Raw genomic sequence first — 13,503 nt, forward strand, 5'->3', positions numbered from 1 at the left:
GCACTCAAGCCATAGAAGGTTTCAAGGCTCAGATGAAGAAGGTCTTCGACATGAGCGACCTCGGCCTTCTGTCTTTCTACCTGGGAGTCGAAGTACATCAAGATTCAGCTGGGATCACTCTGAGGCAGACCCATTATGCCAAGAGGATCCTTGAGCTAGGAGGCATGGATGCCTGCAACCCTGCCCATACACCAATGGAGGAACGGCTGAGGTTGAGCAGGCAGAGCACGGCTGAAGAAGTTGATCCTACCCAATACAGAAGATTGGTGGGCAGCCTGCGATACTTGGTCCACACAAGACCTGACTTAGCCTTCTCAGTTGGCTTTGTCAGTCGGTTCATGGAAAGACCAACAGCAGAGCACCAAGCTGCCATCAAGCGCATCCTGAGATATGTGGCTGGTACTCTGGAATTCGGACTTCACTACACTAAAGCTCCAGGGAGAGCAAGGTTTGTTGGATACTGCGACAGTGACTTGGCTGGGGACATTGACACCAGCAAAAGCACTAGTGGCACTCTGTTCTTCCTGGGAAGCAATCTTGTATGCTGGCAGTCTGTGAAGCAGAAGGTGGTAGCTCTATCTAGTTGTGAAGCTGAGTACATTGCCACTACCACAGCTGCAAAACAAGCTATTTGGCTATCCAGGTTGCTAGCAGACCTCCTTGGAAGGAATGTGGAAGTGGTTGAACTGAAGGTTGACAGTAAGTCTGCACTTGCTCTAGCCAAGAATCCAGTCTTTCATGAGCGCAGTAAACACATCAGAATCAAGTACCATTTCATTAGAAACTGCTTGGAAGATGGAAGTATCAAGGCTGATCACATATCCACCACTAATCAGCTGGCTGACATTCTAACCAAGTCTCTTGGAAGATCAAAATTTGAAGAGATGAGGGGAAGAATTGGGCTCAAGCATATCACTTCCAAGGACCACAAGGCTAAAGGGGAGAATTGTCAGTAGTTAGCCTAGTGTTCTTGTTTTTCATGTTACCTGCTATAAGATATTTACTATTCTCTGTAATGTGTTTCCTTGGCAACCAAGTTGATCATGGTGCCTTGGCAACCAAGTAGGAATCATAGCATCTGCTTTATGCAGTTAGAATATGCTAAGAAGTAGGTACACCACTTGCCTATATATGCAGTGGTTAGCATCTTTGTATCCCTAAGTCATTTTTGCAATACAATCCAAGCGGCCTGTTGGCCAAGCTGCCCTCTGGCAGCCAACACCGGCGAGGCAGGGGCTTGCCGCCGGCGTCGACGCCTCCCTTGGTCGGAGTCGTCGTGCAGCGGAGGCGAAGGCGGATCGTCTTCCATCCCAAACGAAGTCGACGCAGAAACTGCAATCTTGATTTCATACCTTAACGCACGCTTCACCGGCGGAAATTCTTCAACTTGTATCGGGGGCTCAACAATGTCCAAGTCCAAAGTCGTCGGGATGAGTTCCGGCTGAGAACACCAAGCCTTCAAGCGGAAAACCGAATAGTCCTTGCGATCAATCGTGGCAGGATGGAGCTCGCGCACCCAGCCCCACTCGTCCAGAAGATGTTCCGCCGTCTCCAGTTCCCATGCATGTGCAGGTATACCCCTCAGCTCAATGTCAACAAGCGAGGGCAACACCACTGCAGACGCACCCTTGAACGGAGACCAGCGCCGGAAGAACAGGGTGAACAGAGGCAAGTGAAGAGGCCTTCCTTCATTGTAGACTCGGACAGCAGAAGCTTCATCGGGGAGGATCAGCAGACCATCTTCACGGCTCAGACTGTGAAACTCCAGCGACTCGATCGGGAGTTCATGGCGGCGAGCTAACTCATCAACCAGAACGTCAACCGAAAGAGTCGCGGTGTCTCCAACAATCGAGACCGAGAGCGCATTGCGAAGTTCATCTTCAGCCCTGGACATCTTAGCTGAACGATCAATGACACGACGAGGCCGGGCAGGAGCATCACCGGAGACGGTCGGAGCATGATCGCAAGCAGCAGACACGTTATTCTCTTCATCTTCCTGGCCAGACGGACCGCCCGAGCCAGCAGCCTTCGAACGCCGCCGCTTCCTGACTCGGCGATGACGTCTCGTCCGCGTGCCTGGAACAGCCGCCGCCCCCGCCGCCCCGGAGCCCCCATCGTCAGGCGCAGCTGTTGAGGACACCATCTTCATAGATTTCGAGTCTCCCAGCGTGGACTTAGGACGCCACACGAGGAGAGCCCGAGGAGCCGCCGCGTGCAGAGCCTGGCCACGGCCACCACAGATGGACGCACGGTGGCCAATCGCCCGGCACCTGAAGCAGCGAGGCCCCTTCAAGCAGGAGGCCGCACGGTGAGACGGGGAGAAACAATTGAAACACCTCCCCCTGAGGTCCGCCGGCACCGAGCGACGAGGTTCGCGCAGCCCCCGCAGCCGCCGCTTGCGAGCACGACGACCCTCGTACCGATGCCACCCGGCCCCGTCAGGGCCCTCTCCGGCGGACGCCTGAGGGGCCCGCGACCGGAGAACGATTCTCGGAGGCCGGCGAACTTCAGCCACCACCGGCTGCGGCAAGGCTGACGAAGAAGCGCCACCAGAAAGGAGCACCTCCTTGAACGAAGGAACGGGAGAGGAGCCGCCCGCAGATGAGGACGGACTGGCGTCGCGCCACCTTTCACCTTTGGAGCGACCTACCTGGGTTGCCAGGGAGGAGGAGGGCTGAAGGGGCTCGACTGGGAGGGTGGCCGTCGAGCCATGAACAGGCACCGACGTGGGGCTGCTGTATGGGAGGGCGCCGGGGAGGGGAGGGGTGGGAGCGAGAGAGGCCATCCTCTTGTCCGGGATGGTGATCATTTGTGCTGCCACTCTTGCTTGGGCCAGCTTCATCTTCAGGCCTTGACGCAAAGAGCAGTTCCGCTGTCACCTCCGAAGGAGCGACGCAACAAGTTTCCACTGCTATCTTCTGAATTTTAGCAATAGGTATTTCATTATCAGCATATTTAGCAATATCAGAGAGTCCTGGGAAATCAACATCTTGACTAGGAGGAAGTAAAATACTACCAAGGAGATCTGCTTGGGGCATGGTTCCTTTTCCTTTGGCTTTGTTTCTGATGGTTGCTTTCTTTGCAGAGATCACAGTTGGCTTGCATCCATCAAGTGTACCAATGAATCTCGGACTCCTGAGCTCCTAGTGGTAACAGGGGTGCTACATCTCTTTTTCCTTGCAGCTGTATCTTTTCCTTTGTTCACATTGGGAGTGTCAGTTGGGAGAGCAGCTCCAAATTCTTCAGGGAAGTCAGGGACTCCTGAGCTCCTTTGTTCACATTGCCTGCATGTTCTGGGGTAGGCTCCATTTCAGTGATTTGCTTTTCAAGTGTCTTGGTCTTGTTCTTGAGCTTCTTCCTATAATAGACCTTACTTATGGAAGTGGTGCTTTTGTATGGAGCAGCAACTGGACCTTGCAGACTTAGCAAAGCCAGAGAGTTTCCTGGGGCTTCGTCTAGCTGAAAAATGCCAGGAGCAGTCACTGCATTGATGACATTATTCTGAGCAGGAGCATTGACACTGATGCTGATTGAGTTGATCCACAGAGCAGAGAGATCAATCTTAATAAGGGAACTTGGGGTGGACAAGCTGCCCCTTAGTCCTGAGGCACCTGAAACCCTTTGATTAACTATGAGTAGTTTCAGACCACCAGCCAGGTAATTGAAGATGACCTCTCTCTGCATGTTGTCCCTCTGCTCCTTTGTCAAAGTGTTGTTCATGCAGGGAACAAGGGGGTTGTTGTTTGTAGGTACTTGTGTTTGCTCAACTGCCACCTGCTGGATTACTAAAGCGCTCTGAACACTGTGATCATTTGAAGTGACCATTTCTTTGATAGCACCTTGCCCTGGCTGGAGATGACTATTAGAGGGCGCAGCATGAATCCTTGCAACAGAGCCTTGATCTTCAGTTATAACTTCCTGATTCTAATTAGCTTCTATCAAGTGATCCATGACTTGGTCAGCAGCTTGCACAACATGGTCCACTTCGCCTGGAACAATAGGCCCTTGAAAAGGATGTGGGCCACTGTTATGCGCAGGGGGGTTGAGGAAGACGGAACGTCGCTTGGCGCATTGGGTCCAAGGGACCACTGAATAGAAATTTCTCCCTTGCCGCTAGTTTCTTTAGATGGGTGACACTTACTGGGCTTCAAGGCCCATTTCAGATTTTGGTCTAATCGCCTTTTGTTACAAAAGCGAGCTTTATGACAATAGTTGTAGCAATAAAAGCACCGGATTTTCTCCCAACAGTCTCTTATTATATGGTCTGGACTCGGGCATTTGAAGCAGAGGCGAGTTGAAGAGTTCAGGAAGAAATTTAAGCGTTCACCTTGGGGATGAGGCCCTTCATTAATCATTTCAGTCGGCTGAAAGTTGGCGGCCTGCTCAATGTTGCCGGCCTGATAAATGCTGGTGGCTCGATCAGGAGGGCAGTTGATGTGAAGATCTCTTTTGAGATTTTGAAAGATACCTTGGTTCCGAGAGCCCTCTGTACTTGAGGTAGCACTCTTGCTAGTACCAACAGGAGCACTTTGAACAATATGAACACCAAGCTCACCATTAACATTGTGAACACCAAGACACCAGAAGACGCCTGAGAGATTTCGAGGGGTGGCATGTGCTCAGAATTCCTTCCAAGACCAGAGTCAGCTGTGGAGCAAACCGAATCACTGCTGGACGAAATAGTGATAGGACAAAAGAACTTGCCAATCTTGATGACCAGGCCAATCTCAGTAGGACGAGATTTACGCGCTGGGGAATCTTGAACGAGCTTACTGCAGAAAGAAACATTCTTAGAAGTCAATTTGCGCTTATTTTTTGGACTAAGCACCGTTGTCCTACTAGCTTTCTCTTCTTTGTCCCAACGCTTCTTCTCAAGTTCCCAATTATCACCTCCGCCTCGCCACAAGTGGAAATAGACGTCAAAATGAGCAGTCGTGATTCTTCTGAGAGATCGAATTAGCAGACGAGAAATGAAAGTGGCGGTCACTTTGGTAAGTGACATGAAAACCAGCGGGAGCGCCTCCCAGACAGCAGTGCAAAGCCAAAGCAACTGAATCTTCCGTGAGACGAAAAAGAAACCTGCTGAAAACCACGAGCACGAAGAAAGAGCCGTCCGGGGAGGAAGAAGGATGATGCACTGAGAAGGAAAATTTGTGCACAACCTCAGCTTCAAAGCGCTTACCCGGGGAGAAGTCCCACTCTCTGACCAGCTCTGCAAGAGCAGGGTCCTGCTCGAGTTCGATGAGAGCGCTCGGAGGTTGCCGAGCCGTCAGAGGCGACCTAGCCGAAGAGGTGCCTCCCCAGAGATGCGCCGATGCAGCCGGGGACCAACATTGACGGGGGAGAGGCAAGGCGAGGTTGTTGGCGCACTGCGAGGGGAGGGGGCGGCTGCTAGAGCGGAACGGGAGGGCAAGAGCGCCGGCTGCGCGCGGGTGTAGCGCGAGCGAGACTGCGCGTTGGCCGGCGGCGCGGGCGAGCGCAAGCGAGGCTATGCGTGGGCCGGCAGCGCGGCGGGCAGCGGCCGACACGAGCGCGGCACCATCTCTGTGTGGCCACTGCTTAGTTGGTAGAATTGATGAAGCAGCAAAGTCACTTGATGTTATGCACTCAGTTGAGCTATAGGTCTTTGTTTACCATAATTACTATTACTAATATTATTTCTATTTTTTTACCCTCTTTATTGGTAAATCATGTTAGATTTTATTTTAGGCCTTATTTGGCAAAGCTCTGGCTCTAGGAAGTCGAGCTGGTCACCTGTAGCTCTAGGAAATCCTGGATCTAGAACTGCAGACATGTAAAGTGCATTTACATGACTCATTCCGTTTATGTTTTAGATTAAATAAAAATATTTAAACCACTTTAATTTAATCTACAAACTACATATCCATCATAGACCTCGGAGCTAGAGCTGTAGTAAATGGGCCTTTAGACTACACCAATTTTCTTGGGATTAAAAGGCTCTGTTGTCATTGCTAATTTTCTTACATAAAAATGCATTAGTAGATCCATTTTGATAAATATTTCAGTGAGTTCACTCGCATATGTTTATAATAATGTTCAAAGACATGTATCAGAGGCTTTGTCAATGCCAAAAATAATTATTAACAAAAATCGGAGGGAGTAACAACATGGAAATATGAAACCACTGGATATAAATATATAAATGCATGACAATGCATGTGTATAAAAAAAAATTGACCAGGGGGAGAGATGTCCCCCTGATTTTCGTCTTTAAGAAGATGGTGCCGTGACTCGAACCCGGGCTAGCTCAGCCAACCGCTTCTTTGGCGTGTTGTGCTGACCAGTTGCACCGTGAGAGTGTTGGCACAATGCATGTGTATAAGAAAAAACTACATCAACAATGTTATCATTTTGGTGAATAGAACAGGCTTGGATCACTGCTATGTTTGGCATTATTGCACCTTTTTAAGTACAGTGCAGAATCCAGTTAGTAACAGAGGATCATTAGCGGATCTCATATCTTTGCCAGTCTTCTTATTATTCAATCTGTTTATGTGATAAAATTACAAAAATAATGGTGTGAAGGAGTTTTTTCTACCACCAGCATCATTTAATCATTACCTGTGAAACAGGCACACTCCAACCTTTTTCAAGGGACCAATCAAGGGCCGGCCTCAGATCCTTACAATCAGCATCATAGTAACCACCTTCACCAATTGGCTCTTCATGCAAAGCTATCTGCAGAAAAAGGCCATGTAAAAATAGCTCATTGTATCTTTCTCGATATACATGGCTCTGACTAAAAATTAATCACCAAACGATAATGCATTTTAATCACCAAAATATACCACTGACTATGATATTGATAAGTGGCACCCAATCTCAAATATTAGTGGAACACTCAGTTGTATTTTTGAGAAGTTAGTTTCAATTTTTATGAATGGGTTTTCTATTAAGAAATGACTGAAACATAGGATTAAGCATATGTTAGCTGACTGAAAGGGTAAAAGTTTTCCACTTGTTAAAAACTACATATTATCAATATCAATGTGATTATTTCTAAAGCATAACAGCTTGCATAATCATTGTTTGCTAATCCCACCTTTCTCACATGGTTCCATATGCCACAAAAGTGGATACCAAGTGCATGTGTAACGAACATGGGCACAAACAACACAATGGTGCAAAATATTGTGAAAAAAAATTGATAGTGCAGCATGATTATGCTTAATTGATATCCTCAGAAACAATTTCCACAAGAGTGCAAATAAGAAAACAATGGACAGAAATCAATTATGTGAAAGCAGCAGGGCATTGTTATTAACCATTTGAACTGTTAAGTATTACCTTTACTTTGTCATCACCAAGTAACTCAATAATTTTCCCAGTCCAGTAACAATCAGTATACCACCAATCGATCAAGTCACCAACTTTCCATGGACCAGTCACAATTGCCACAGCATGTGTCTTTGGGAGTTGGTTAGGTTTTTCATTCTCCCAATAGCACTGTGGAAAGGTAGGGCGTACCATGATCATCCTACTCGGATTTGATTTCCTCATGTGGCTACCTGGGGGAATTTTGTATAGCCGAGTCCATGTCTTCCCTGACAAAGGAAAAAGAAACCTGTAAGACGTGAAAACTGTTGTGGATCACCGGCAATCTCTTGGCGCTGGAGAACTCTAATCCGAGCACTCAAGAAACCGAAGAACAACTGATGAACTCAGGATTTTGGTGCTACTAAACTTAGCAGTGTTTTCTGTGTATAACTGTATATTGCTGAGAATATATATACAAGTGATTACATAAAACGGAAACAACTCCATACGCTGAACTCCACGCATGATCACGCCATCCCACGATTGCTCCATGTTGTGCATAAAGCCAGGCACTCACCTATGACTCCAACTCCACTAAACCAACTACCCACGCGATCTCTGATCAAGTCCATGCTAACACCAAACGAAACAGTTAACAACAAGCTAACTTAACTACCCTAAGCTAGCAGATTAGATGATAATGGTGAGGAGCAGGAGTAGCTCGACAAAAACTACAGTGGACAGCCTAAACTGGCTTTCTGACAAGGGTACAGCTGAACAGAACAAAACAATGTACTGAACCTGTGCTTTGACTTCTACTTTTTTATTAGATGCAAATACAACAGCTACTGTTAAATACTGAACTTGCATGGTTTATAGGATCATCACATTGAAATAATAAAAAGAAATTACCCAAAAAATTGAAATTTACAATATTTGTGTGCCCATGGGCACTTCCCCAGCAAGTGAAAAATCATTACAAATACATGATACACTATTCCAAATTTTCTAAAATTTTAATGGTTAAATCTATTACCTTATGATACAACGACAACAATAGCAGTAACAGAACCTTTTAGTCCAAAGCAAGCTTACTTGTGGGGGATGGGTAACAAAAAAGACAAGCTCTGGACCATGCGCAATTCATATCTAGTGCTTGTTTTGTAGTTCTCTAACATGAAGGTTAATTGCACCTTGAAATTTTGTATTCACTGAACCTTGCCTTCCACTATCAAGGTTGAGTTGAGGGGAGGGGCATCCCGCCCATGCTTGGGAGCTTGCGACGGCGGAGCAGCTCCTCAACAAGTTTTGTTCGACAAGAGGCCCACACCATGACATGGCCGCTTGACGCGACATTTTCTAGGTCACGGCTTGGTGTCTCACAGAGATGGTGCTCAAAATCATTGAACCTCTGGTGGCCATTGAAGGACCTCGACCGGCAAAGTGCTCCCGGACCTATCCAGTTCGAATCTTGGTTACACCGTTTGACCAGCAGTTGATGGCGGATGATCCTCCAGCACTGCCTCCAGCTAATGACAATCGACATCATCACAGGCGGTGCCGCCGCCACCAAGCTTCTCCAACTTCTTCACCGGTGCAAGCGGCGCTGGGCAACTTGTTGTCGGTGGAGGCGGCGCCATGGGTACTGGTGCTTGCTAGGTTGGGGCCGCAATCCACTGGAGCCAGCCACGTGGTGCTTGAACACAAGTCACCACCTTCGGTGGACCCTCTTCCTCCGTGCAATAGCTGAATTCCTTCGGCCGGCAATGATGGCTTGGTGGCCTCTGTTCTTTCCGATGTTCTGCTGGAGAACAAGACGCTTTGCCTGGAGAACGATGCCCCACCGCACGCGGACGATCCAGTTGATCAACCGCTTGTAAATGTGTCCGGCATGAATACCTCTACGCCCCAGGTGTCCTACCCTGTATGCATTGCTTCCGATAGGAATCACACGATGGGAGGGGGGGGTGTACGCGGCTGCTGAGCTGTCAGCGGGTCTCAACTGGGTAGGATTGCTGGTGTAATTCTTTAACCCCAGCTGATGTTTCTAAAGTTTTGTCTAGGACTAGTGGGGCTAGGAGGGTCCTTGAAGAACCCACAACAGCCTGGTTCCCAGGCTGCCTGGCGTCCCCACAACCCTTTGATCATGAAATGGAGGTAACTGTCTTGAGTCCTAGGAGAGAGATCAGCAGCCTTTAGATTATGGTGGCTTAGGCATTCATAACCTAGAAATCCTCGGTTGAGCTTTGCGCATCTGTTGGCTTTGGGCTACCCTGCTGGGCTGTGGACTGGTATTAAAGAATGCCCAAGCGTTAAATATGGCCACAGAAACAGTTGTGGGGAATGGTGAATCCATTTGTTTTGGATGGATTGGGGGTTGATGGGCAGGACCGTGGCAGAATGAGCTACCAATTTATTTAAGGCAGTCCCAAGAGGGGCAGTAGAAGGGCAGGCCTGGTGCAGTGGTGAGAGCTGTCTCACTGAGTCACCAGGTCGTGGGTTCGAAGCAGCCTCTCCGCAGATTTTGTGGGGGAAAGGCTTGTCTCGGTTTATTCCTTCCCCAGACCCCACTCATGTGGGAGCCTCCGGCACTGGGTCTGCCCTTTTTTTCCCCAAGAGGGGCACTCGAAAGCTCGGACTGTAGCTCAGGCACTCCAAATAGGAATTGGGTGCGTGATATCAAAGGGGTCCTAACAATTGAGGTACTGGTTGAGTACCTGCCGGTATGGGACTTGGTGGATGGCCTAATTCTGCAACCAAGTGTCCTTGATCAGCATTGTGGGAAGCTAACCCAATCCAGGGTCTACAGCAGCAAATCAGCTTACGCCACATTCTTTGGGTGCCTTTGGTTGGGCTTTTGGGAGCTGCTTTTGCTTCCAAAAAGCCAAAAGCCAACCAAAGGGGTGGAAACCAGAAGTTGCTTTTTCAGAAGCAGCTACTTTTGGGTAGTACAGTTTTGAAAGCGCCTTGGACCCTGCTTTCTGTTTTGAAATGGTGAAAATATAGAGCTGTTTCACAGTGGTTTCAAGAAAAATAGAGATAGGAGGTAAGTTTTATACTTGTTTGAACCAAACAGCTTACAACTTTTCCACAGCCCACAACCTATAGCAACTTTTTCACAACCCACAGTAGCAGAGCTTTTTCAGAAGGCACAGCCCAACCAAACACATTGGAACCATCAAGTTCATCCCATGGAGGAGGATCTGGAAGAGTTGGGCCCCTTTGCGCTGCTAATTCTTCTTGTGGTTGGCTATCAACAACGGATGTTGGACTGCAGACCGGCTAGCCAAGCTGTGATTACCTCATCTGACTGCCTGCCTGTTCTATGACCAAGCCAAGGAAACAATGCAGAGCATTTGGCTAGTCTCTTGTGTTTTCTCTCGGCAGGTTTGTTTTTTTTCTCTTTTTACAGCAACTGGATCTGGCAGCTGTAGCACTTACAATAGGAACAAGAAGTTTCTCTAGATGGTGGAGGAGCATGATCAGAGGAGTGCCAAAGGAGACGCGGAAAGGGCTAAACTTCCTTATCATTCTAGTGGCTTGAGAGATTTGGAAGCATCGGAACTCATGTGTATTTGAAGGAATGCAGTCAAACCTTCAGGCTCTCCTTCAGACAGTGGTTGTTGAGAGCACCATATGGTGCTGGGTTGGTGCTTCCAAGCTCCAGGCCCCCTCACTGGGTCACCAATTTCATAGTTCTTTAGGCTTTTGGGTGGTTTTGGTCAGGCCTTTATTATTTTTTTGTGGCGAGTCTTTTCCAGTGGGGGGATGTTTGGTTGTGGGTGTGTGTTTGTGTTCGGGTTGGGCTTTCTGCTTGATTCTTTGTACTTGTGTTTTTTCCTACCTTAATGAAATGACACGCAGCTCTTGTGCGTTGTTCAAGAAAAAAAATGTTCTTAATGGCAATGGGGTTGACCTCAATTTAAAATACAATTTAGCTAAAACAAAAAAGAGGAAAAATTGTGCATTCAAGATAATGGTACATCTTTTTATACAAATCATGGTAAAGAACTGACACAAACAAATAGATACCTAGGTCAAGATAGCACAGCAAATGACAGATTTGGATGTCTTAAGAATCTAACAATCATATACTAGTAGATCCTCAGAATAAATAAACTGTCCAAGGTACGGAAAAAAATACTTACTTTCATCTGGAAAGTCAAGATACTCCAAAAGACACTCCAGGTGACCTTGCCTTATACACATAAGGTTTATCTGAAAGGAAAGAGGTCAATAATATTAACATGAGGGAGAAGTCCATGTTAGAAGCTACTACCTCGAATTATCCAGTTTGCACACTTAAATCAAACTGTGACATGTTACTACCCCAAAAAATCACCACCTACAATTTAAAATTTCATCGCATTGTCAACATTGAGTAAAATAAGTGGCAGTTCCTAAACATGTCACATTGTATCACTCAGATATATGCATTCTGGAAACATAGTATATGCTCATCAATATGAGTGCATGAGCACATATGGTTCCCAGATTACAAGGTGTACCTTACTGCGGAACCATGCACCCCTGTAACCGAGAGAGAAGGACCTTGACTCAGCTATGTCTCCAACTTTAAAAGGCAGCATAAGATCCATTTTCAACCACCCAACCTATAATCATATAAAGTTTACCAACAGAACAAAATTTAGTACAATCACAGGGTAAAACTGCATCAACCAAGATGCAGATAGCAAAAATAACTATCAAAAAACAGAATATAAAGAAAGAAAACATGAGCAAAAGCCAAAATCCAGATTGGCTTGTTTCTAGCCTGGCACAAAACAAATTATAGACTTGGACAAAGAAAAGTACCGGTTTTATGTTAAAAAAAAGTGTACTCGGTAACAAATTAAAAGGTCCTGGGGTCTACAGAAAGGATTTTCTAGGAAGAAGAGGAGGCTTATGCGAACTTTCAAACCTAGGACCTCCAGGACACAAGAGGATATACTCCACCGCAACAAAACCAAGCACACCCTTCTTTGTTTTGAAGAAAACATCATCAACAATTACCCGTGAACTAAGTAGGGTACAAACCTACAGTTTGATGAAAAAGAAAAGTTAATCATCTAGTACATGTTAGAAATGGCAAGTCTACACCATGTGCACCTTCATTTGTACGTTTTTTTTTCTAAAACTGAGAAATTTGTGCTCAAAAGCTAAAAAAAAGTCCTGAATCTAAGCGCCCCAGGTGGTAGATAGATTGCAGAACGAATTCGAATACATCTATCGATATTGGGAGGATAGGATACAGCATTTTCCCAAAATAAAAAAGTTACGCAAATACGTTTTACCATTTCTTAAAATTAAGTTAATAAGTTAATACCAAGGTACACTAAAATTCTAAAAGCAATAGCACACTGAAATTACTTAGCGTTTTAGCAGAGAATTGAATGCAACGGCAATGATTGACCATTTTCTTGCACTGCATATCTCCATAGTAAATTCCTATTGCAATTAAACCATCCAAGTGCTTGCGGTCTTCCAATACTCAAGCTTTATCCAATGCAGAAAACCCGCTATTGTTGTTCTTACTGTTATTTGCCAGAAGAAGAAAAGGCAGCAAGAGCACTAGCAGAGTAGCAGGAGCACTAGCGCTAGCTCGATAGTCGATGCTACCCTCTACTCTTGGCTGGGAAAAATCAAGACAAACCAGGAGGGAAAGGAAAAAATCAGGAGAGGAATTGGGAGGGGAAGGCACTGAATACGTGGATCGGTAAGAAGCAATCAATCAAGAAGAGGACAGATCGAGCAGAAGAAACTCATTTTCTACACGTACTTGCGGGGGGAGGCAGCTTCTCGCGGACTCCGGAGCGGGCGACTCTTGCTGGCGTCGGGCAGCTTGTGACGGCCAGGCGGTGCCGCGGTAGCGTTCCTGCAGGCGGGTGGCGGCGGCTCGATGCTTGTGATGTGCGTCAAGTGTGCTGGGTTGCGGATAGTTTTTATACTAAATAAAATTAATATTTTTGTTATTTTTCTAAAATTTCCAATATTTAATTAGGGTTTTAGGAATTTCAACTGTGCAAATCTGATTTAAAAAAAGGAATTTTATAATTAATTAGATTTGTTTGTTACATTCATGCCTTTGCATTAATTTTATGTGGTGAAAATAATTTATTAATATTTGATTGAGGTGGAGTTGGTTTTGTTCCATTTATAAAAGAAAGTGTTTAAATAAACAAAATAGTTCAAAAAGTTTACCTCCAAAAGTCAGAGTTAATTTAC

The 13,503-nt window shown here is 46.3% G+C and overlaps 1 protein-coding gene across 6 annotated transcripts in view; it reads right to left on the reverse strand.

Annotated features, from left to right (window-relative positions):
* The window catches only part of LOC136456073 (uncharacterized), a 37,740-nt gene extending 24,556 nt beyond the window's left edge, over window positions 1-13,184 (reverse strand). The window contains exons 1-6 of one of the 6 annotated variants that reach the window (XM_066455833.1): window positions 13,058-13,184; window positions 12,814-12,910; window positions 11,787-11,891; window positions 11,427-11,496; window positions 7,309-7,565; window positions 6,583-6,699 (exon numbers count right to left, since the gene is read on the reverse strand). In XM_066455833.1, coding sequence (XP_066311930.1) covers window positions 6,583-6,699; window positions 7,309-7,565; window positions 11,427-11,496; window positions 11,787-11,876 — 534 coding nt within the window. In that variant the 5' untranslated portion in view covers window positions 11,877-11,891; window positions 12,814-12,910; window positions 13,058-13,184. Of the gene's footprint in view, window positions 1-6,582; window positions 6,700-7,308; window positions 7,566-11,426; window positions 11,497-11,557; window positions 11,624-11,786; window positions 11,892-12,199; window positions 12,316-12,648; window positions 12,780-12,813; window positions 12,911-13,057 lie in introns of those variants that run through there. The other 5 variants (XM_066455836.1, XM_066455832.1, XM_066455834.1 and 2 more) reach the window with 5 other exon arrangements.
* Between the last annotated feature and the right edge of the window lie 319 nt (window positions 13,185-13,503).

Source organism: Miscanthus floridulus, chromosome 6 (assembly GCF_019320115.1).
Source record: "Miscanthus floridulus cultivar M001 chromosome 6, ASM1932011v1, whole genome shotgun sequence".
NCBI classification, from domain to species: domain Eukaryota; kingdom Viridiplantae; phylum Streptophyta; class Magnoliopsida; order Poales; family Poaceae; genus Miscanthus; species Miscanthus floridulus.